This window comes from Gymnoscopelus braueri (assembly GCF_963280865.1).
Source record: "Gymnoscopelus braueri genome assembly, chromosome: 13".
In the NCBI taxonomy this organism is placed as follows: domain Eukaryota; kingdom Metazoa; phylum Chordata; class Actinopteri; order Myctophiformes; family Myctophidae; genus Gymnoscopelus; species Gymnoscopelus braueri.
The window spans coordinates 5,401,310-5,424,936 of NC_137615.1; the positions used below are offsets into that span (position 1 = coordinate 5,401,310).

The 23,627-nt window shown below is 42.0% G+C and overlaps 3 protein-coding genes across 3 annotated transcripts in view; 1 reads left to right on the plus strand and 2 right to left on the minus strand.

Moving 5' to 3' along the window:
• LOC308099360 (testis-expressed protein 2-like) overlaps positions 1 to 19,132 on the minus strand; it is a gene marked incomplete at both ends in the record, with an annotated part of 35,134 nt that extends 16,002 nt beyond the window's left edge. Inside the window, 6 exons of the mRNA XM_080448105.1 lie at positions 1,138 to 1,338; positions 2,999 to 3,290; positions 3,429 to 3,487; positions 4,514 to 4,849; positions 5,358 to 6,052; positions 19,111 to 19,132. Coding sequence (XP_080304231.1) covers positions 1,138 to 1,338; positions 2,999 to 3,290; positions 3,429 to 3,487; positions 4,514 to 4,849; positions 5,358 to 6,052; positions 19,111 to 19,132 — 1,605 coding nt within the window. The remainder of the gene's footprint in view (positions 1 to 1,137; positions 1,339 to 2,998; positions 3,291 to 3,428; positions 3,488 to 4,513; positions 4,850 to 5,357; positions 6,053 to 19,110) is intronic.
• The window catches only part of LOC308097838 (uncharacterized protein), a 199,274-nt gene that overhangs the window by 45,524 nt on the left and 130,123 nt on the right, over positions 1 to 23,627 (minus strand). The window lies entirely within an intron of this gene.
• Positions 1 to 23,627, plus strand: part of hagh (hydroxyacylglutathione hydrolase) — a 140,168-nt gene that overhangs the window by 19,087 nt on the left and 97,454 nt on the right. The window lies entirely within an intron of this gene.

Consider the following 23,627-nt stretch of genomic DNA (forward strand, 5'->3'; position numbering starts at 1 on the left):
AAACAAATCTCCAATAATTCAAGGCTTCATGGGATGAGTAATTGATAGAAAACTAGAAAAAGTGCTCCTCGGAGCACAGGTCTCCGCCAGGTCAGGTAGGTTATTGTGGCCTCCGGTGGCGCTATAACAGGCCAATGTGAAAAGGGTGGCATTTCTTCCTCGGCCTAGTGGGAATGTGCGTGCATTCATGATTTGAGGCATTTTGTTGCAAAAATGTGTTTTGCTAAAGTAGACCTGCTGGTGGCGCTATAACAGGGCAATGTGAAAAGGGTGGCATTTCTTCCGTGGCCTAGTGGGAATTATGCGTGCAAATTTTCACGGAAATCGCACGCTTCATGATTTGAGACATTTTGTTCAAAACGGACCAATCCTGCAAACTTTGGAAGCCAACCTTAGCCAATCAGGATGGAATATAAAATATCTGACAGATGCGTCTTGATCACATGACTATAGAGATACTGTGTACCGATTTGCGTGATGTTTGGATAAAATCTGTAGGAGTAATATCCAAAAATGGGTTTTGCACAAATCGGCCTCCTGGTGGCGCTATAACAGGCCCATGTGAAAAATTTGGGGCAGAGTTTCTGAATTGGCATCCAGGGAGTGTGTGTGCACAGTTTCGCAGCGACCGGGCCAACGGTGCCGGAGATTAGCTGGTAACACATGGACAGGACGGACGGACGGACGGACGGACGGACGGACGGACGGACGGACGGACGGACGGACGGACGGACGGACGGACAGGGGGCAAAACATGCTCTCTCGCCATGCCTTTCGGCCTGGCGGAGACAATAAGTAATTTTTTGGGTGAACTACTCCTTTAAGAGACACGTTTACAATTAGAAAAATAATTAAGCAATTTTTTCTGCGTTAAGCTTGCGGTTATAAAAATGGCACAAAAATTATAAGAATGGCATTAAAAAAACGCCTTTCTAGAATGTTGATGTCCTCACAAATATAGTAACACAAACATGTGTGCGTGTGTGTGTGTGTGTGTGTGTGTGTGTGTGTGTGTGTGTGTGTGTGTGTGTGTGTGTGTGTGTGTGTGTGTGTGTGTGTGTGTGTGCGTGTGTGCGTGTGCATGTGTGTGTGTGTGTGTGTGTGTGTGCGCGCGCTTGCATTGCAGTGCACACTGACCTTGCAGTTGGCCAGCTGGTAGGTGCATGAGCGCACAAACACGGCCTCGTGGGGAGGCTCGTCGAAAGCGGCCCTCCGGGGGACGTTGGCACGCGGGTGGGCCAGGCGCAGCCGGCTGCCCTCCAGGGTGGCGTACACAGAGTGGGTGAGGGAGGGCTGGTAGCTCTCCGGGTCGTAGCTGTACATCTCGTTCATCCAGCCCTGGAACCAGAGTTATACTGTATAAGTACCAACTGTGACTTTTAGTGGAAAAATAGCAGTGCTGTAAAAAGTACTCAAATGTTTTTACCCAAGTAAAAGTATCAATGCTGCAATGTAGAAATACTCTGTTACAAATAATAGTCGGGGACGGGTAATCAAAATTTACTTATTAAAAGTACAAATATATTTGCTTCAAAATATATTTAACTCATTGAGCGCCATTGACGTGTTTCATGTGTTTTTGAAAAAAACGTTCAGAACCCAAGATATCATTATCCGAAGATTTGCTGCTCCATTCACTCCTTGTTTAACTTATTACTTAAAAAGGCTGTATCTCGGCTCCTGTGTACTTTTTATTTTTACTATGTAGTTTTTGGCCCAGAAATGCTATTTTCAAAGGCAGACAACGAGGTGGCAATGACCTCGTTGACATTTGTGAAACCACACAGTGCAACCCTCAGTGATTAGCAACCATGAGGGGATCGATTATACTGGAGATAAATATTCTGTGACTACTTGAAAATCTAAAATCTGGCACTGGGACAACACAGCCAGAAATAAGTATGGCACTTAGTACCAAAAGTAAAAGTATTCATTATGCCGTTTCACAAGTTATCATATGTCTAAAATGTAAAAAAAATCTTTTGAAAATAACAGATCTACAAGCTCACAACAAGCTCATAACACGATCTACAAGCTCACACCACGTCGCAACACGTCTCTAGGTTTCTGTCCACAAATCAGTGTTAGGTGTTATGCAACCATGCAACCATGCAACCATGCGTTGACATGCGTTTCACTTAGCAACACTGCTGCCCCAGTAAGGACTTCTTGGACATCTAATAAAATATGCACACTGACTGAACTTGGATCAAGTTTCAGCTGAATCAATACACTGGAGTGTGCAGCATTCAAGCGTTCCCGACGTGTGAATATGAAATGACACCAAAGTTTTAAATGCAGTTTAACAGCATCTAGGTGCTTGGCTAGATTGATTGATTTAATTCAGGCGGTTTCTGAACACAACATCCTTACTGCTATTGATAGATGGTGAACACAGTGATTGCAGTGAATGAGGTGGACATGGAGAGATTCCTATGCGTGCGTGCACGCAGTGGTGGAAAAAGTACTCAAATTCTTTACTTAAGTAAAAGTACCAATACTGCAAAATAAAAATACTCTGTTACAAGTAAAAGTCCAGAATTCAAAATTTACTTGAGTAAAAGTACAAAAGTATTGACATCAAAATGTACTTAAAGTACCAAAAGTAAAAGTACTAAAATGTTTGAAAATAGCAGATCTACAAGCTCACAACGCGTCGCTTCGCGACGCGTTGTGAGCTTGTAGATCGGCTATTTTCAAATAGCCTATGTATAAAACAGGGCTAAAGTGGTTAATGTATGTTTCATAATATCATAATTTATATCTGAAAAGTAACTAGTAACTAATGTTCTCAAATAATTGTAGTGGAGTTAAAGTACAATATTTGCCTCTGAGATGTAGTGGAGTAGAAGTGAAAGTATTGGAAATTGGAAATACTCAACTAAAGTACAAATACCTCAAAATTGTACTTAAGTACAGTACTTAAGTAAATGTACTTAGTTACTTTCCACCACTGCGTGCACGTGCGTGTGTGCGTGCATGGATGCGTGCGTCTCACCTCCAGGACGTGCGGTTCTTTGAGCTCCTCGTCCGGCGGTTCTGCAGCCAGGCTAACCGGGCGCCGGCGCCAGCGAGCGCGCCTTCGGTCGGCCCGGGCGGCGGACGAGCGTCGAGGGGCGAACGCGAACACCACCACCAGGCCCAGCACGAAGCCACAGGCCAGCCCCACGGACAGCCCCGTCACGTAGGAGGGCAGCGGCAGCACGAGGAACCCGTAGGCCAGGGCGCCCACGCAGAAGAGCCAGCAGTAAGGCAGAGGCCCCATCCTCGTCCCCGGGGGGACGACGAGGCTCCGAGGGCGTGGCGGGCGAGGAGGCCGCGCCGGCCGCGTCCCCCTGGGCCCCCCTCCTCCTCCTCCTCCTCCTCCTCCTCCTCCTCCTCCTCCTCCTCGCCCCTGAAGCTGCACCACTTGAATGATGTCTCCGTACGTGCAGATCTCATAGCGGTCGTCTCCTCCGCTCTGGCCGTGGGCCTCAGGTGAGTAGGGCTGTGGCACGGTTACAAACATTTCAGTTGACGATTAATAGTCATGCAAATGATCGCGGTTATTAACGATTTAAGCCATTAAGAAAGGAAACGCATCTGTGTGTCATTTTTGCATCTCTTTGGCTATTCAAAAGTAGCAGATATACAAGCTTGTAGATCTGCTATTTTTGGAAAATCGCGCGGTGCCGCGCTATGAGCTTGCATATCTGTCATTTTTGAATAGCCAAAGAAATCGAAAAATGACACACAGATGCGTTCCCGGTCTTGAAGGGTTAACTGTGTTTTTGGCATTGGACATTGGAGCGTTTGAATAAAAACCGCATTTCTGAGTGGCCTTTTAGGCTTCGTAATCAAATATCTTAAATATAGATATAAATAATGTACATCTAATCATTTTATACAAAGGACATTTTAAATTTTTGTATTCATTTTATAAAAAAGAAAAATAGCATAAAAATAGCTGATCTACAAGCTTACAACGTGTCACGACGTGATGCGTTGTAAGCTTGTAGATCAGATATTTCTGCTATTTCTGCTATGTAAAGAATGTTTTTCAACATGGAAACGATTATGACGATTATGACAAAGTCATTGCGATTATCTTAAATAATTGCGATTAGACCAGTGGTTCACAAAGTGGGGTCCGAGGACCCCCCAGGGTCCTTGAGGGAGTTCCAGGGGGTCCCAAACTAAATGATAGATAGCACCAAATGGACCCTTATGGGTCTGTAACTCAGAGAGTGTACAAATGGAACCAAATGTTTTATGAAATAAATTGAGGGTCCCAGAGATAGAAATACCATTAAAAGGGGGTCCGTAGCCCTAGTGCATGTCAAACTGGGGGTCCTTGAAATTAAAATGGTTGAAAATCACTGCTAGAGCCGTAAAAGGCTTCTCTTATAGGGGTCCCTGGCATATCTTTTGAAATGGGGGTCCGTGGGCTAACAAGAGTCAATTTGGGGGTCCTTGACATGAACAAGTTTGAGAACCACTGGACTAGACGATGAATTGTGGCAGGCCTACTGACAGGTGAGTGGAAAGAAGATTTGGAGGCGCTCCTATGGGCTCCTCTGAGGGGCGTGTCACACACTGACACGCCCCTCGGCTCGCCGTCGGTCCTCCTTCGGCACCGGAGCTGCTGCTGCTGCGCGTCCGTCCCGCCGCCGCCGGCGTCTTCGCAGCACGCCGCCGTCGTCCCGCCGCCGCCGCCGCCTTCCCCCCTCCCACAGCTCCCTAGGGGGGGTGGGGACTGGGCCTGGGCTTGGGGGGGGTCCCCTCCTCCCGCGGGACCCCCCCTCGTCTGCTTGGGGCTCTCGTCGCCCATCATCTTGCTCAGCATGCTCATCCCTCGGTCCTGCATGGCCTCGGAGTAGGGGATGTTAACAATTAATCTACAATCAATTAACTACCGTTAAGAATTTGTTCGATTAAAATGATCGATTTTCAATTAATTGAAAAATATATTTTTTTGAACAAAATAAGTATATATAAAACACTTTGGGGGGGGGGGGCGGGGCTAGTGAAAGTTACAGGTATGGTGTGTGTGATTATATCAAATGTGAGTTTACCATAATCACAGTAATCCTTAATCATATTCCATCATATTCAAGGGCTTTTGGAGAGAAATGAGACAGACTCCATAGAGCACTGCAGAGGGGAGGTGTGTGTGTCTGTGTCCAGCTGATGCTCGTTGATGCTCATTAATGTTATATACATCAAGGCAATTATGTTTCTGCGCTCATTTTCGGTTTCGGGCAAGAATTTCCCTTTTGGTCCTAAAAAAACGCTGCTTATCAATTAATCGGTTAATCGATCGATACAAGGTTATCAATTATCAATTAATGAAATAAATCGATAATTTGCATCCCTACCTCGGAGAACTTCCTCCGCGTGTCCTCCAGCTCGGCGATCAGCGAGCTGCCCCCGCCCCCCCGGGGCTCGGTGGGAGACAGGCCGCCCGGGGGGGAGGAGGAGGAGGAGGCCGGCGAGGAGGTGGACCACCAGGCGTCGTTCTCATCCGCTCCTCCTCCCAGTCCCACCAAAGCCTCGGGCCTCCTCCAACTCCCCGCCGCCTCCGGGAGCTTGGGCTGCTGGGTGAGCTGCTTCCATGGGGGGTGCATGTGGAGCTTGGAGTCCGACTTGGAGAGGTTGGCCTCGGGCTCGCCGCCGCCGCCGCCGCGCCGACACATCTCGATGGACGGGGACTTGGCGAGGCCGAGAAGGAGAGGCGTGGCTCTCTGGAAGCCGCCGCACGGATCCAGCTCCGTGGAGGAGGACTTCACCAACAGGTTGCCGCCGGAGAGGAGGAGCGGACCTCCTCCTGCCGCCGACGAGGAGGACAGGTCGGCCAGGGAGCCGGGGGAGGAGGGGGAGCGAGGCACGTGGAAGGCCTGGGAGGAGGAGGAGGGGTGCGCGGGGCGCAGGTCCAAGCCCAAATCTCTCTCCTCCTCCTCCTCTGGGCTCATGTCTGACCCGCTCTCCCCCCGCGTGGCTCTGGGCGTGTCTTTGGAGAAGGCCACGACAGGACCCTCCAGGTTAAAGATGAGCTTGCTGTCGTCCATGCTGTCTGCGGGTCAGCCAGAGATACAGCATCAGACACCTGGGTAGTGTAGTGGGCAGTGGTGGGGAAAAAGTACTAAATTGTTTTTACTTAAGTAAAAGTATGAATACTGTAATGTAGAAATACTCTGTTTAAGTCCGGAATTCAAAATGTACTTGAGTAAAAGCACAAAAGTATTGGTATCAAAATGTACTTAAAGTACCAAAAGTAGAAAGTATTCATTATGCATAATGTCACATTTGGATAAAAATCAGAATGTATGCATGCAGGGCTGAAGTGGTTTTGAAATAATAATCAAAATCTGCAAAGTAACTAAAGGTTTCAAATAATTGTAGTGGAGTAAAAGCACAATATTTGCCTCTGAGATGTATAGTGGAGTCGAAAATTGGAAATACTCCAGTAAAGTAAAAAATACCTCAAAATCGTACTTAAGTACAGTACGTGAGTACATGTACTTAGTTACTTCACACCACTGGTAGTGGGACAAGGTACGGTGCCGAGGCGGGGAGTCAAGCGCCGTGTCTGGGTTTCTGGGAACATCCTTTTCAAGTCTTTTCCATCCAGGTGGACACTGATGAAAAAATAGTGAGATGAACAGTGAGATAGTGAGATGAACAAAAAGAAAAATACATCATTTTCATACGCCAGGCCTTCTATTAACATTGACCACATGATCCCTAGCGTCTCCTCCTCATTCTGGGCATGTCATCATAATAGGTGAACATTAAGCGAACAATAGCTGATCTACAAGCTCGCTACGCGAATCTTGTCGCGTTGTGAGCTTGTGGTACAAATACCTCAAATTTGTACTTATGTACAGTAGCCTACTTGAGTAAATGTACTTAGTTACTTTCCACCACTGTCTGACAGCCACAATATATCTGCGAGGCAGAGGAAACGCGACACGCAGCACATTTACCTCCCTCTCATTTATCACTGCAGATTTGTCTTTGAAATGGATGCTGAGGTTTGTTCATAATTATGTCCTCGTAAAGTTCACCTCGTTGTTTGAACACTGAGCTGCACCGCAATTGTTATAACAAAAATAAATCCACCTTCTATAGTTGCTTATCCCGCTCGGGTCTCTAGAACAGTCTGTAGCCTCTGCCAGTCTTTTGTAAGCTAGTACTTAGATTTTTTTTATTTAGGATCCCGGGGTCTTGTTTCTATTTCTGTTTTATGTTTTTTTTTTTTTTTTTTTTTTTTCCTGTTGTTTTTCTGGAATTTTATTCATTAAGGTTATTTTATTTTATGTATGTCTCCTGTACTGTCCTGTTTCGTGTTTGGTGCCGTATCTGCTCCTACTTCCAGCACTATGGTGGGAGTGCATATTATGGTTCTGAACATAGATAATTTTGCCAGCATGTTGGGTTCTCCACTGAATTATGTAATGTGCAGCAATGTGTACCCCCATGCTCCCACCCACAGTCTATTTTTTCTCACCATGTGTCGTGTCTTTTATGTATAGAAAAAGAAAAAACCCCAAGGTGTATTACAAGAATTGCTACATTCTGTGTCCCCACAATGTAAAGCTGTAAAAGTGTATCACCTTAATAAAAAAAATATATATTAAAAAAAAAGAAAAAAAAAGATTTTTTTTTTTTTTTTGTCCGTTTATTTTTTAACATTGAAGTGAATGGAGCAGCAACTTTTTGGAAAATGTTATCTCCTGGTTCTTTGTGACGAACGGAAAAACGGAAAAACCCCAAAAATAAAAAATAATTTTAGAATTTTCTTTTTGTAATTGTTTTTGCCAAAAACTTTTATAAACGTTTTTGGCAGGCAATGTAATACACCTTAGAGCTGTTGTGTGGAAATAAGAAAAAAGTCCCCCCTCCTTCTACTGTATGTTGCCTAGAACTGGAGAATTGATGGAGGTCATGTGATCAGTGACATAGGGACAGTGTACATTCGCCCTCTAGGTTGCTGCATTCACTAGAAAAGGGGAATCTCACTTCCAGATCAAATATTTGAAAACTTTAGTTACTAGTTACTTTGCAAATATAAATTATGATATTATAAAACATACATTAACCACTTTAACCCTATTTTATACCTAGGCTATTTGAAAACAGCCGATCTAGTTGTGGGCTTGTAGATCTGCTATTTTCAAACATTGTAGTACTTTTGGTACTTTAAGTACATTTTGATGCCAATACTATTGTACTTTTACTCAAGTAAAGTTTGAATTCCGGACTTTCACTTGTAACAGAGTGCTTCTACACTGCAGTATTGATACTTTTACTTAAATAAAAGATGCGAGTACTTTTTTCACCACTGCGGCCATAAGCTAAAAAGGGGGGGAGGTGATTTTTGTCACTGCACCAGCAGCACCTCCTCCTATAGGAGCTGGGACGGTTGCCTGTCAGAAGGGAGGGGGTTGAACGGGAGGAGTAGGACCAGAGGTGTAAAGTAACTAAGTACATGTACTCAAGTACTGTACTTAAGTACAATTTTGAGGTACTTTTAATTTACTGGAGTATTTCCAATTGTGATTACTTAAAAAAAAAAAAAAAAAAAAAGGGGGTAGAACTAAAACTTGACATCTAAGTTTACGAGAAAAAGAAAATAGATGCTTATCCCAATTTTTTTCTTAAAAGACATGCTATACGAGAATCATAACGTCACGCGACTATCCAGTCCTTAACAGAGGAAATGCTGTTTCACAGGGCCAGTCCAGGCCTCTAAACATTACCCTCATTTCCATATAGTTAACCCATTAAAGGGGAGTTTTGGACTAAGGTTTTCTTACCTTTTCTATGATGTTACTATGCAACCAAAAACAACAACAACAAAAAAAAAACGAAGTTTCGCTAGACGAGATTGAAATCTCGAGATTTCGATCTCGTCTAGCGAGACTTCTTTTTTTTTTTTTTGACAGTGTTCTGTCACTATGAACGTTAGATCTCACAACAAAAAAAAACAACTATTAAAATACACGATCTAGCGCAAGGCCTATTGGCGCACGTTTTAAGCTGTGGCGGCCCCGGGATATGACATTTTTCTACTGTACCATTCATCCTAAGATATCATAACGTCATAGAAAATGTAAGAAAACCTTAGTCCAAAATTCGCCTTTAAGACCTGAGGCGATTCTTAAAAATGTTTTATAAATCAATAAAAACAGTTTTTGAAAGAAAAAAAAAGAAAGAAAAAAAAAAGATTTTTCAAAAATAGCAGATCTACAAGCTCATAGCGCGGCACTCGGTGCCGCGCTATGAGCTTGTAGATCTGCTATTTTTGAATAGCCAAAGAAATCTAAAGTGACAGAGATGCGTTACAGGTCTTAATGGGTTAAATCAGTTACAAAGGGGGAAAAAAAACAGGAGCAGCTTTCCGGGTTTCTGTCCACTGAGTGAAAATCAGTGTTACGTGTTATGCAACCATGCAACCATGCAACCATGCAACCATGCAACCATGCAGTGACAAGCGTGCGTTTCACTTTAGCATCATCATTGCTGCCCCAGTAGGAATTTGGACGTCTAATAAAATATGCACACTGAATCTGGATCAAGTTTCTGCTGAATCAATACGCTGTGAGTGTTCAGCATTCAACCGTCCATAAAGTGTGAATATCTTATGACACAAATGTTTTTAGTTTCATTCTAAACCGCTTATTTATTGATGCTTGGCTGTGACAGCCATCGATTTAATTCAGGTGGTCGCTGAACACAAACTCCTTACTGCTACGGACAGATGATAGGTGATTGAATTGCAGATGGATGATGTGTGATCATGTGACCCTGAACATGGACATGGAGAGATTCATAAATGTACGCAGAAATGTGCAAAAGAGAATAAAAATACAAAGATGTGACCAGGGCCGGATTTATAGGAGTTGAGGCCCGTGGGCTAGAGTAATTTTTGAGGCCCCCCTGCGCGCACGAAAATGTCATTATTTTTTTTGCTGGCTTTTTTCCTTTTATTTCGGGTTAGGGTTTTTTTTTTTTTTTTTGCCCCCCCCCCCCCCCCCCAGTTGGGTCCCTGGGCTGCAGCCCACCCTAGCCCAATGGTAAGTCCGGCCCTGGATGTGACAGATGTCAACCTCTGACCAATGGCTGGAGAGGTTACTGTGAAACAAGAAAAATGTACAAGATGTGTTGATGTGTAGAACATTGCTACTGGATTGTGGCTGAATTTATGACCATGACTTTACTGTGGTTTCTACTAATAGTCAGTGGGGTGGAAAAAGTACTCAAATGTTTTACTTTAAGTAAAAGTATCAATACTGCAATTTAGAACTACTCTGTTACAAGTAAAAGTCCGGAATTAAAAATCTACTTGAGTAAAAGTACAAAAGTATTGGTATCAAAATGTACCAAAAGTAAAAGTACTAAAATGTTTGAAAATAGCAGATCTACAAGCTCACAACACGTCGCGATGCGGCACGTTGTGAGCTTATAGATCGGCTATTTTCAAATAGCCTATGTATAAAATAGGGCTTAAGTGTTTAATGTATGTTTTATAATGTAATAATTTATATCTAGAAAGTAACCAGTAACTAAAGTTTTCAAATAATTGTAGTGGAGTAAAAGTACAATATTTGCCTCTGAGATGTAGTGGAGTAGAAGTAAAGGTCTAGACAATTGGAAATACTCCAGTAAAGTAAAAGTACCTCAAAATTGTACTCAAGTACACTACTTGAGTAAATGTACTTTGTTACTTTTACACCACTGCTCATTGTTATTGACATTTACTGATCACCGAGTATTGACCTTTGTGGAGGCAAACAACTGAGGAGGACACACTGCAGTGCGTTTGGCAGGGTGTCTCGCTGGTCAAATTATTCACCTACGTAAGTCTAAATCTCTCAGTACAGCTTTGCTGTTCAGTCAAGGCCAGTGATGTCAGCATGCAGAAATTCTACCTCTTGCAACTCCTTCAAGTCTGCTGCTTTCCCTCTATTTTCTCTCCTCTCCTCCTAGCCAAGGACCAGTGGTGAAAAGTAACTAAGTACATTTACCCCAAAAAAGTAAAATTTGTCGGTATTATTTGTACTTTACTTGAGTATTTCCAATTTCCAATACTTTTACTTATACTGCACTACATCTCAGAGGCAAATATTGTACTTTTACTCCACTACAATTATTTGAAAGCTTTAGTTACTAGTTACTTTGCAGATATACATTATTATATTATATAACATACATTAACCACTTTAGTCCTATTTTATACATAGGCTATTTGAAAATAACTGATCTACAAGCTCACGACGCATTGTGATCTAGATAGATCTGCTATTTTCAAACATTTTAGCAGTTTTACTGTTGGTACTTTAAGTATATTTTGATGCCAATTACGCCATTACTGCCATTTGATGCCAGTACTTTTTCCACCACTGCATTACGACATTATACCCACAGACTGGTTGTTAGGGGGTTTCAACAACTTGGGATTCCCAAAAAGGAGTCAAAAAGGCTGGCAAAGTATTTTGCTGTCTCTGCCATAATTGGCAGCCCATATGGCGGAGACGTTGTTACTTATACCCATAGAGTACTGAGTGACATGCTTATTGTATCATGAAGACATTATGCCATGATTTTGGCATACGAACAAATACTTCGGGCTCGGATTTTGGCTCCGCCCCCCGGAAGTGGGTGAAACAGGCACCTCAAACACTTGGTGGAATTGTTCAAAAATGTTCAAAGTGGTTTTTTTTCGATTTTTGTATTTTTCTTAGATGCTTCTTTTTATGCAGAATTTTTCCATTGTTTTTATTTTTTTTAAATTATTTTTTTTTGCTCAGTAGCCCCCCCCTGCCCAAGAGGACGTTTTGGTATTGCAGCTGAAAGTGCTGTATAAGCCAGAGACAATTGACTTGGGATGAGTATATCTGAGTGATGATTTAGGCTCAAACCTTTTGAAAAAGGTTTGAGGGACATACACCATATGATATTAAATATCAAATATTTTTTTTAAATTCATGGTGTAGATCCTTTAAAACGTCTGTGTGTGTGTGTGTGTGTGTGTGTGTGTGTGTGTGTGTGTGTGTGTGTGTGTGTGCGCGCTCTCTCTCAGGTCACATGTCAATCTGGACGTAAATATATAACCAGCGTGTGGTGGGAGTGGACACAGCAGAGAATTAGGACGGCACAGAGCAGAGCGCGGCGGGTTTAATCCCGCAGACAAGGCCAGTCAGACAGCAGCTAATCCCAAATTAGCTGCTCAGAGATCCAGGCGAGATTACACAGCCGGCTATAGGAGCCGCCTGGAGGAGGCCAGTGGTTTGGTAGAATGTGAGTGTGTGTGTGTGTGTGTGTGTGTGTGTGTGCTGCTGGCATTCACCAAGAGGTGGCATCAGTGCTGGAGGTGTACGGGTCACAAGATGCTACTGTGAAAAACATCCAGCAATACACTGAATCTCCGTCCGTCCGTCCGTCCGTCCGTCCGTCCGTCCGTCCGTGTGTGTGTGTGTGTGTCCGTGTGTGTGTGTGTGTCCGTGTGTGTGTGTGTGTGTGTCCGTCTGTCCGTCCATGTGTGTCCGAGCATTCCACAAAGAAATGCACACGCTCACAAAGTAAACATACAGGCGAGCAACCCACCATTATGCATGTACATGTGAGGTACTGTACAACCTGCAGCTGGTATTGTGTTAAATTGAGATTCGCTTACTTATCGGTACATAACTCGGATGTACCGACTAGCAGACCATCGGCCGGTCGTCGCGGGCACTCGCGCCTGGAGGCGCTCGGGCGCGACTCCTCGGCCTCAAGGTCTGCTGAGTCGGCGCGCCTCCGCCATGGTCCAAAACTATACTTTATCGGCGAAAAAAGTAGTCTGCGGTTGTTTGAAAAATCGTAAATGATGTTGTGGGGACTGCGTTTGCCCCAACTGCCACTCAGTGCACTAACATAGCTCGCGTCGCCAGGCTCTCTCCCCACCCACCACCCGCAGCCCCGCCCCCTTGCGCTTAAACTACATGCAAAAAGGCTGTTCGCTACCCAAACACCCTACCCAAACACTAGGCTACATGAACACCCTACCCAAACACTATGCTACATGAACACCCTACCCAAACACTAGACTACATGAACACGAATGCGCCTGCTGCCCGCGCTCACTCACACACATGCCTTGCGGCACAGACAGTGCTTCAGACCATAACAATAGTCCATTTTGTCTGAGATGTTTCTTGTCAAAAAAACAAAAAATACAAACATATACCACACACTGTAGGCCTACAGTAGTAGTCACTACAGCACTCACTTCTACTGTACATAATGTCACAGGAGCAATCCATATGAATTCAACAGTTACATGATTCCCCAACAGTCACACAACAGTTCTATATCCAGTCCAGTGCTTTTCTATTCCCTACATACAACATACCATCACATCTTGTCAACAAAATGTTTCCATCATCACAACAGGACTCCTAAAATAATGCTATATACTATGGTATTATGAAAACATGATTGTCTTATTTTGTCATCAAATTAGCTTACCCAATAGTCAATATGCCAATACCAATATTCAACAAGAGTAGAATAACAGTAAGAATAGTAAACATATACAGTAGCAGGCCTCTGTAAAAAGCAACGTTCAATTTGTGTGTTATTTCAGTAACATTAACCCTTTCAGACCTGGAACGCATCTGTGTCACTTTAGATTTCTTTGGCTATTCAAAAATAGCAGATATACAAGCTCACAGCGCGGCACTCGCCAAAGTCGACTCACTCAACTATAAGAGACTAGTAGGTTTTATGTTTGTGATGAGAGACATAATACCACAACAAACCACATCTACAGCACTAAATGGAATAAGCTTTGACAGTAACCTGTACATTAGTAGTAGCCTAATGCCAAGGTTATTTTTTACAGCTAAACATTCAGCCAGTGGTGGAAAAAGTACTCAATTTGTAGAAATACTCTGTTACAAGTAAAAGCATGGAATTCAAAATGTACTTGAGTAAAAGTACAAAAGTATTGGCATCAAAATGTACTTAAAGTATCAAAAGTAAAAGTATTATGCATTATGTCCCATTTCAAGTTTTCAAATATATAAACATCTTTTGAAAATAGCAGATCTATAAGCAGATCTATAAGTGTCGCATTGTGAGCTTGTAGATCTGCTATTTTCAAATGTTTCAGCTTGTTACAGGCTGATGAGAATACAATGCTTAGTAACATAATCCCTGGGAACACACAAATAACTGAGTATTATATCAGTTATGTCCAACTGTGGACTGTTTGTTGTGGCATCTAGGTCAGTGATTCTCAACTTTAATTTTACAGACCCACAGCTGCAGTGCATGATGTATTGATTAGACCACACAGACCTGAGAGCTGCTAAATGATTAATTGTTAATCATAGCTGGTCTAAAGCAGTGGTTCTCAAACTTTTTCATGTCAAGGACCCCCAAAATGATATGTATTTGGCCGCGGACCCCCATGTCAAAATATTTTGTTCCAGGGACCCCCCAGAAGCAAAGATTTGAGTTACAAATGTTCGCTTTAAAAATATATATATTCAAAGATTTGCACACATTTTCAAGAAAAAAAAAAAAATAGCAGATCTACAAGCTCATAGCGCGGCACTCGGTGCCGCGCTATGAGCTTGTATATCTGCTATTTTTGAATAGCCAAAGTATAAAAGGTCATAATTATTCTGATGCTATATTTACAAATTTTTCTGGGTACCCCCTGGAACACCCTCAAGTACCCCTGGGGGTCCCCGGACCCCACTTTGAGAACCAATGGTCTAAAGTATTCCAGAGAACCCCATGTGTTGAGAAGAATCAGTGTTGTGTAACTTACTTTGACTGCAGCAACATATTTCACTGTCTGGGAGCTTTGAATATATCAGTCATTTTGAAACAGTCTCCTCCACAGGACAGACACTTGTCCTTTCATCTCCACCACTCTTTGTCTTACTGGGAATGGGCTTGGGCTGGGGGTCCATATTTGATAAAGATAACATGACGCAAAAGTCATTTAATCTCCTTCTCAGAGATCTCACAGCTCTCTCTCACTCTCACGTTGCTGCTCTGTTTACAACTGCACTTGTGAAGGGGGCGGGGCGGAAAGATAAAACAAGCCAATCACGTCTTGAACTTGATCCTCCCCAAAAAAAAACTTTGATTACTGAGTGACATTTGGACCAATCCAACTAACAGGCACCTATCCTATGTCTGACAGCTCTGCGCCACAGCGCCACCTGGAGGCTGCAAAAACAAACCGCTGTGAGCTTGTAGATCTGCTATTTTCAAATAGGACTAAAGTGGTTAATGTATGTTTTATAATGTAATAATGTATATCTGCAAACTGAAAAGTAACGAGTAAGTTTTCAAATAATTGTAGTGGAGTAAAAGTACTATATTTGCCTCTGAGATGTAGTGGAGTAGAAGTAAAAGTACTAAAATCGTACATGCTCCAGTAAAGTAAAAAATCACACCCAGTGTGAAGTGAGCGGTGCTATTTATGAGTTATTAATTTCATCATGCATCGCTAGCCAATCACAGCGTGTCTGCAAAGTTTGAAGTTAATTTCATCATGTGTCTCGCTAGCCAATCACAGCACGTCCTGCAAAGCTTAGCCTATGGGCGTGTTTTCCACAGCATGGCGTCACAGCGAAAGTCAAATTTTCACGACGGATGGGTCCTAAACCCTCTTATAGGAGCGGTTGCACCGCTCAAAAATATGTACTTAAGTACAGTACTTCAGTAAATGTACTTTGTTACTTTACACCACTAGTCAGTAATCCCAGAGTACAGAACAGACAGTGCATAAGGGGGTCAAGCTAGGATGTGGAGCCTGATGGCTCCTGGCATAAGGGCCACTGGCGTAAGGGCCACTGTCCAAGTCACTTTGTGGCGTGTGGAGAAGGGATGAGTTATGAGGCTGAATGTGCTTCACATCCTCACTTCTCATTACTCTTGTCTATATTCATCCCCCTTGTGAATATGAAGGCATGCATGCAGACAGACGCAGGGTTAATATGTGAAACATTAGCCACGCTAGAGAACATTGCCCCTGATTCTGTCTGTCTGTCTGTCTGTCTGTCTGTCTGTCTGTCTGTCTGTCTGTCTGTCTGTCTGTCTGTCTGTCTGTCTGCCTGCCTGCCTGCCTGCCTGTCTGTCTGTCTGCCTGCCTGCCTGCCTGTCTGTCTGTCTGTCTGTCTGTCTGCCTGCCTGCCTGTCTGTCTGCCTGCCTTTCTGCCTGCCTGCCTGCCTGTCTGTCTGCCTTCCTGCCTGCCTGCCTGCCTGCCTGCCTGCCTGCCTGTCTGTCTGTCTGTCTGTCTGTCTGTCTGTCTGTCTGTCTGTCTGTCTGTCTGTCTGTCTGCCTGTTTGCCTGTCTGTCTGTCTGTCTGTCTGTCTGTCTGTCTGTCTGTCTGTCTGCCTGTCTGTCTGCCTGTCTGTCTAACAAACACATCATTGTGAGTGTGTCATACTATATTTCTGTTTTTGGTCAAGGTAATGGAATGCAATGATGAGGCTGCATGTGTACAAAGAAATGCTAAATGTATTTCTTAATTCTAATACAAACAAATATTTAATTAACATTTCTGTACATCAAACTATATGTTTATGCCGTTGTTGTGGTGACACACTAGTGTCCTTTGGCACTATGTTGGATTAAAATAATTAAAACACTTTAAAACACTCCTGGGATCATTTTCACATCTACTTGGTCTTTTGAGTACAAGTTGTTAAGTTGCTTGATTCAATATATAGATATTTAATAGCCTATTCACTTGATCATACACGCCTCTCCGACATTCAATTTCAAACTCCACGTTATAGGCTCGTTGAAAACACGTTGTCGAAAGTCCACTTAATAATGTTAACATAACGAAATGAAGAGGACCCATGACCACTTATCTGCAGTCAACAAGCTTAAGCAGAGTCATTCATCATTTTATTATATCATAATCGATCTCCTCCCTCTCTGTTTACTACGGAGGAGGCGCTGCTGGCATAGTGCCAGCCTGCGGTTGCTGCTGCTGCTGCTATGTCAGCCAAAAGTGATGCCCGCCCCACTGTGCCAAAGATATCCCCACACACATCCCCACGCACCCCTACATTATCCCAATCACTAAAAGAGTCCGTTTGGATCCATTCATGCTGACAGGGAGAGAATAGAGAAAATCTCCCCCTTCCTTCCTCACGTTGATATATTGAGTCAGCAGAGATTTGGCAGCCGGTCAGAATGAGTGGTTTTCTGGAGCTGGAGGAACGTATAAAAGTGCATCCGTAAGGGAGTTGTTGATGATACCAGAGCGCTTTAGAGAGAGAGAGAGAGGCCCTCGTTCCTGGAAGAGTAGAAAGTAAAAGCAGCTTTTCCATCTCTTATTTATCAGAGGAAGGATTCTGTAAAAAAAAAAAACACTTAAACCACCAGAGTGCCCCCCAGGGCAGGGCTCTATACTATACTAGGCCCCTTCCTGTTTTTACTCTACTCAAAAAGATCTTTGCCGAAAAACAGCCGATCTACAAGCTCACGAGGCGTTGCGTTGCCAGGCATATTTTGATTTGAAGTTATTTTGAGTATTTCTTTGGCTATTAAAAAATAGCAGATCTACAAGCTTGTATATCGGCTATTTTTAGAAAAAAAATGAAAATGTGTGCAAATCTTGTGCAAAAATGTATATACATTTTAAACTCAAATCTTTGCTTCTGGGGGTCCCTGGAACAAAATATTTTTAGATGGGAGGGGGTCCACGGACAAATACTTATTTATTTTGGGGGTCCTTGACATGAAGAAAGTTTGAAAACCACTGATAAAATATCAACATAAGTAAAAAAAAAAAAAAAAAACATTTGTAGAATCCATAGAAGCAAAGATTTGAGTTAAAAATGTAAAAAAATAATAATAAAAAATATTTTGGCCGAATGTTCGCCCCCAGAATAGGGATACTACTAGCCTGGTAAACCCTCCCTCCGGAAATCTCATTTGGAATCAAATGGAAATGAGATTTCCGGAGGGAGGGTTTACCAGGCTAGGATACTACTAGATAGATAAATACAAATGGGATCGATTGGTATTTAAGATAGTCAAAGGGACAGCGGCCCACAATACCCTCATACCTGACAAACTACTTCTCCAAAGTGAGTGAAACCGACAGCCACAGCACTAGAGGCAGCGACCATGATCTGGTACCGCCCACATTTAGAACAAACATGGGAAAATTCTCATTCTACTACTCTGCCATCATAATGTGGAATGCCCTGACAACATCCTTTAAAGCAGTGGTTCTCAACCAGTGGTCCGGGGACCACCAGTGGTCCTTGAGGGGGTACCAGGGGGTCCCCAGCAAAAGTAGTTAACATAGGGTCACAATCATTTTAACCACTTAGCTTTGGCCATTCAAAAATAGCAGATTTACAAGCTCATAGCGCGGCACCACAAGGGGAGGTCAATGTAAATTCCCATCGAAAGGAGGTGTCATTCACTGCTGCCATTTTTTCCCTTTTTCTCCTTTGTACATAACATGTACAAGACAACACTATATTATAGTGTCTTGCATTTGTCGATGACATGTATCATTGTGTTATTTTTTTTATATGCTGTGATGATGAATTGAATACATAGGACCACAATGGAAACAAGTTCCCGGGACTTTTTGGTGTTATCCTTTTAGCTTTAATGTCTGACTGTAGCCTACCACGTCGTGATGTTAACATTTCTGGTGTTTCTCTAATAAAGTATTCAATCAATCAAATATCATTTAAGTGGAGCTTACTATGTAACCGTGCTCGGGTTGTGAGTGTGTGTGTCTGTGTGCAGCCGCCATAGTGCGCCAGAGTGCAGGAATTTAGACAATGCTCTGATTAAAATGCACAACAGCCTGCAAAACACACACACACACACACACACACACACACACACACACACACACACACACACACACACACACACACACACACACACACACACAATGTCAATGTTCTCTCCCCATCACGGTGAAATAACACGGATTACAAGTCCGTAAATACACAATATTTTCGAGCTGCGTTCGCTTCCAGCGTTCGCGCGTCTTACTTGTGTTAATAATAGTGTGTATCTATGCAGCACATGGTAGTAACTGCAAAATGATGATGTAAGACGGTGGACCATGCTCTCACAGTCCTTGGTGCCAGTAGCCATCATGGCTCCACATCCCAGCTAGCCCTGACCTCCATATGTTCTGCTCTGTGATTACTGACTCCTGCTTCACTCTGGCACCGTGGCACAGTTGCTCTACTGGCATGTATATTACAAAACCCTGACCAGTGGTGGAAAAAGTACTCACATTTTTTACTTAGGCCTGAGGTTCCGATTCTTAACATGTTTTCTAAATCCTGGCAGATTTTTGTAAAAAATATTTAAAAAATAAATACGATTTTTCAAAAATAGCAGATCTACAAGCTCATAGCGCGGCACTCGGTGCCGCGCTATGAGCTTGTATATCTGCTATTTTTGAATAGCCCAAGAAATCTAAAGTGACACAGATGCGTTCCAGGTATTAATGGGTTAAGGAAAAGTATCAACACTGCAATGTAGAAATACTTTGGTTATAAGTAAAAATCTGGAATTCAAAATTGACTTACGTAAAAGTACAAAAGTATTGGTATCAAAAAAGTAAAAGTACTCATTATGCAGAATGTCCCATTTCACAAGTTCAAAATGTATAAAAAAATCTTTAGAAAATAGACGATCTACAAGCTCACAATGCATTGCAGCGTGACGCATTGTGAGACTATATCTATTTAAAGGTAAAGGTCTATTTTATCGTATCGTACCGTATCTTATGTGGGTCATGGCCCAAAGAACAAGATCACAGATACAAGGCGTCCGACATGGCATTTCAAATGGCTGAAATATATTTAGGGCTGAAGTGGTTAGTGTGTTTTGTAATTATAATCAAAATCTACAAAGTAACTAGTCACTAAAGTTTTCATATAATTGTAGTGGAGTTAAAGCAAAATATTTTCCTCTGAGATGTAGTGGGGTAGAAGTAAAAGTATTGCAAATTGTAAATACTGAAGAAAGTAAAAAATACCTCAAAATTGTAAAAACATGTAAATTGTACAGTACTTGAGGTAGGGAGACCAGGGACAAAAGTAACAGGGGACAAAAGTAACGCACTCAATAATTCTAATTAGAAATAAACTAGAGGGGTGAGACTTCTTGTGCACATGCTCAGTAGGGTCCTCTCTCTGCCTATGGAAGGATAGAGTGATCATTTCATCTCAGCAGAAGTTTTCAACAAAAAACGGATTTTGAGGTGTAAACGAAAAATGTTGAGTGTAGGGTATTTTCCTTCTGCTGTCTAAAGATAAGATGTCAGCTAATTTAAACTTAGATGAATTGCATCTCTATGTTATTGGTCACAAATTAACATCAGCAGCCTATGCTAGTATAGGTGTTAACATCAGCAGCCTATGCTAGTATAGGTGTTTCTAGCTAGAATATGGGATTTTATCATGGTTGCCCCATCGGGGGCAATTGTAACACAGTGACCGGGGTCAATTGTAACAATGTGTTTTCAATGCAAGCAGATTTTTTTGTCAGGGATTACATACTTTTATGTTAGTAAATGAACATATTTCACTAAATGTCACTACATTTCAAAGTAAAAATACATTTAAATAAAAAATAGACATACATTTGAAAAAACAAAATTGAAAAATTAAATAATTCGAATAAAAATAAAGAATTATTGTAATTATGTATATAAAACATTTGTAAGTAAAAATGTTAAATTATAAAAAATACATATTATTTAGTGATGTGCTTTTATTTGAGATAAAGGGTGTTAATATGACTTATTTTTACAGTGTTACAATTGCCCCCAACCACTGTTACAACTGCCCCCATCACGGGGGCAATTGTAACACTGTGACTCATTGCATTCAAATTCATATTTTAGCCATGTCCTTATTAGTGAAAGCTTAAAAATGTTATTATTAATTAGGGAACATATACAGTATATATATGTTTCTTATAACAAAAGATGACTAGGATATTTCAAGTACTACTGAATTATGAAGGCAAATACAAAAAGTGTTACTTTTGTCCCAGGTCTCCCCTACTTAGTTATACTTTACACCACTGCCCGGGAGAGACTCAGAGTAGAACCACTGCTCCTTTATGTGGAGCTACAGTATAGTTGAGGTGGTTCGGGGGGCATCGTAGTACGGATGCCTCCTCCTCGGTGCCTCCCTAGAGGTATTCCACACACGTCCAGCTAGGTGCTAGGAGGAGGCCACGGGGCATACCAAGGACCAGATGGGGGGGGGGGGGGGGGGGGGGTGGGGGGCGTGCAGTTAACAATCACAAAATCATGGCATACGTCTTCATGATACAATAAGCATGTCACTCAGTATACTCTATGCAATGGGTATAAGTCAGTGGTTTTCAACCTTTTTCATGCCAAGGACCTAAATTTATAAGCATTTGGCCGCGGACCCCCATCTGAAAATGTTGTGCCAGGGACCCCCCAGAAGCAAAGATTTGAGTTAAGATGTTCGCTTTAAAATATATATATATTCAAAGATATGCACACATTTCAAGATATGAAATGCTATGGGCTTGTATATCTGCTATTTTTTAATAGCCAAAGCTAAGTGGTTAAAAATGATTGTGACGCTATGTTATGTTCTTTTCAACACAAAGCCGGGGGCCAGGAAGCGAACATGGGGACCTTCTGTTTCCCAGACAGCCTCTCTACTCAGTCAGCTATTGGTCGCCCGAAAAGATGTTAACTCAGTGATCCCCATCTGATAAGATTTGGTTATCGGTTCCTATGTCTCTTTTAAACAGTGGTGTACAGTAACTAAGTACATTTACTCAAGTACTGTACTTAAGTACTTAAGTAAAATTGTGAGGTACTTTGACTTTACTGGAGTATTTCCAATTTCCAATACTTTTACTTCTACTCCACTACATCTCAGAGGCAAATATTGTACTTTTACTCCACTACAATTATTTGAAAACTTTAGTTACAAGTTACTTTGCAGATATATATTATTACATTATAAAACATACATTAACCACTTTAGACCTATTTTATACCTAGGCTGTTTGAAAATGTTGAATTCCGGACTTTTAACCTCTATTCTTCCAACCCCTATAGTGTGGAAGGCATACTCACACTTTGTCCACAAGGACATTTTCTTGCATTTTTCCTTTCATTTTTACGTTTTATCATTATGGTAATGGTGTGACAATGTATTTTTACATATGTTAATTATCACTAAAGAGGTCAAAGTCAAGTCTGTGTGCTGTAGATTGACAGATTAACAGTGAAGAGAGTGAAACCTATATATGGACAGAATAGTCCTTCTAACAATCTCTCATTGGGCTTCTATACAATTAAATAGTAGTGACATTTTAATAGGATACAGAAACATTTTATAATCTGGAACGCCTTGGTATTACAGTATGTTCCAGAGAGCCAGACACTGTCTGAGTTTAATCCTGCCCTCAAACTAGGACATAACCCCACATGATCCCCAGAGGATGGTGTTTTATTATAGTTTTTATTTTATTAAATGGTTTAGCCACGGGTTCTGATGTAATGCATGTAATCAACATGATAATATTATAAACAGTAGTTGATAAGAGGCTATATAGGCTAAGAGATAGCCTGTTTATTCTATTTTATATGAAGCCACCCTCTCCTATTTTTTTTTTTACAAATTCATCACTTCGTTGTTTGTGTAATTACTGCCCCCTCCCCCCCCTCCATGAGACAAACACTCATTGGAATTTACAATAGCTTCATTATTTTTGAGCCACTGATACATTCTTATAGGCCAGCAGTTCTCAAAGGTTTTTGTGCCAATTAAGGACCCCCAAATTGATATGTATTTGGCCACGGACCCCCATCTGAAAATGTTTTGTGCCAGGGACCCCCAGAAGAGAAGAATTCAAACATCTTAAAAAACAGCAGATGTACAAGCGGTGAGCTGGTAGATCTGCTATTTTTGAATGACAAAATTGAAGTGGTTCAGATAATTGTGATTCTATGTTAACTACTTTTGCTGGGGACCCCCCGGGCACCCCCCCCCCCCCCCCCAAGGACCCCTGGGGGGCCAGGAGCCAATGTTTGAGAACCAATGTTATAGGCTATATAGCCTGATCTGGCAAAAACAAAATACACAATAAACAATTACTGCCATTGACAACAATAAAATAACTCACCTGCAGGCTTTATTCCATTGTAGCTATATCTGACAGTGTGTGGTTGGTAGAAGTTGTCAGATATGAGCTTCAGAAGGCATTCAGGTCAGTGTTATATAGAGCATCAATTGTGCAGCACTAACTAACACAGATAACTGTTATAGAGCATCTATTGTGCAGCACTATAACTAACACAGATAACTGTTATAGAGCATCTATTGTGCAGCACTATAACTAACACAGATAACTGTTATAGAGCATCTATTGTGCAGCACTATAACTAACACAGATAACTGTTATAGAGCATCTATTGTGCAGCACTATAACTAACACAGATAACTGTTATAGAGCATCTATTGTGCAGCACTATAACTAACACAGATAACTGTTATAGAGCATCTATTGTGCAGCACTATAACTAACACAGATAACTGTTATAGAGCATCTATTGTGCAGCACTATAACTAACACAGAT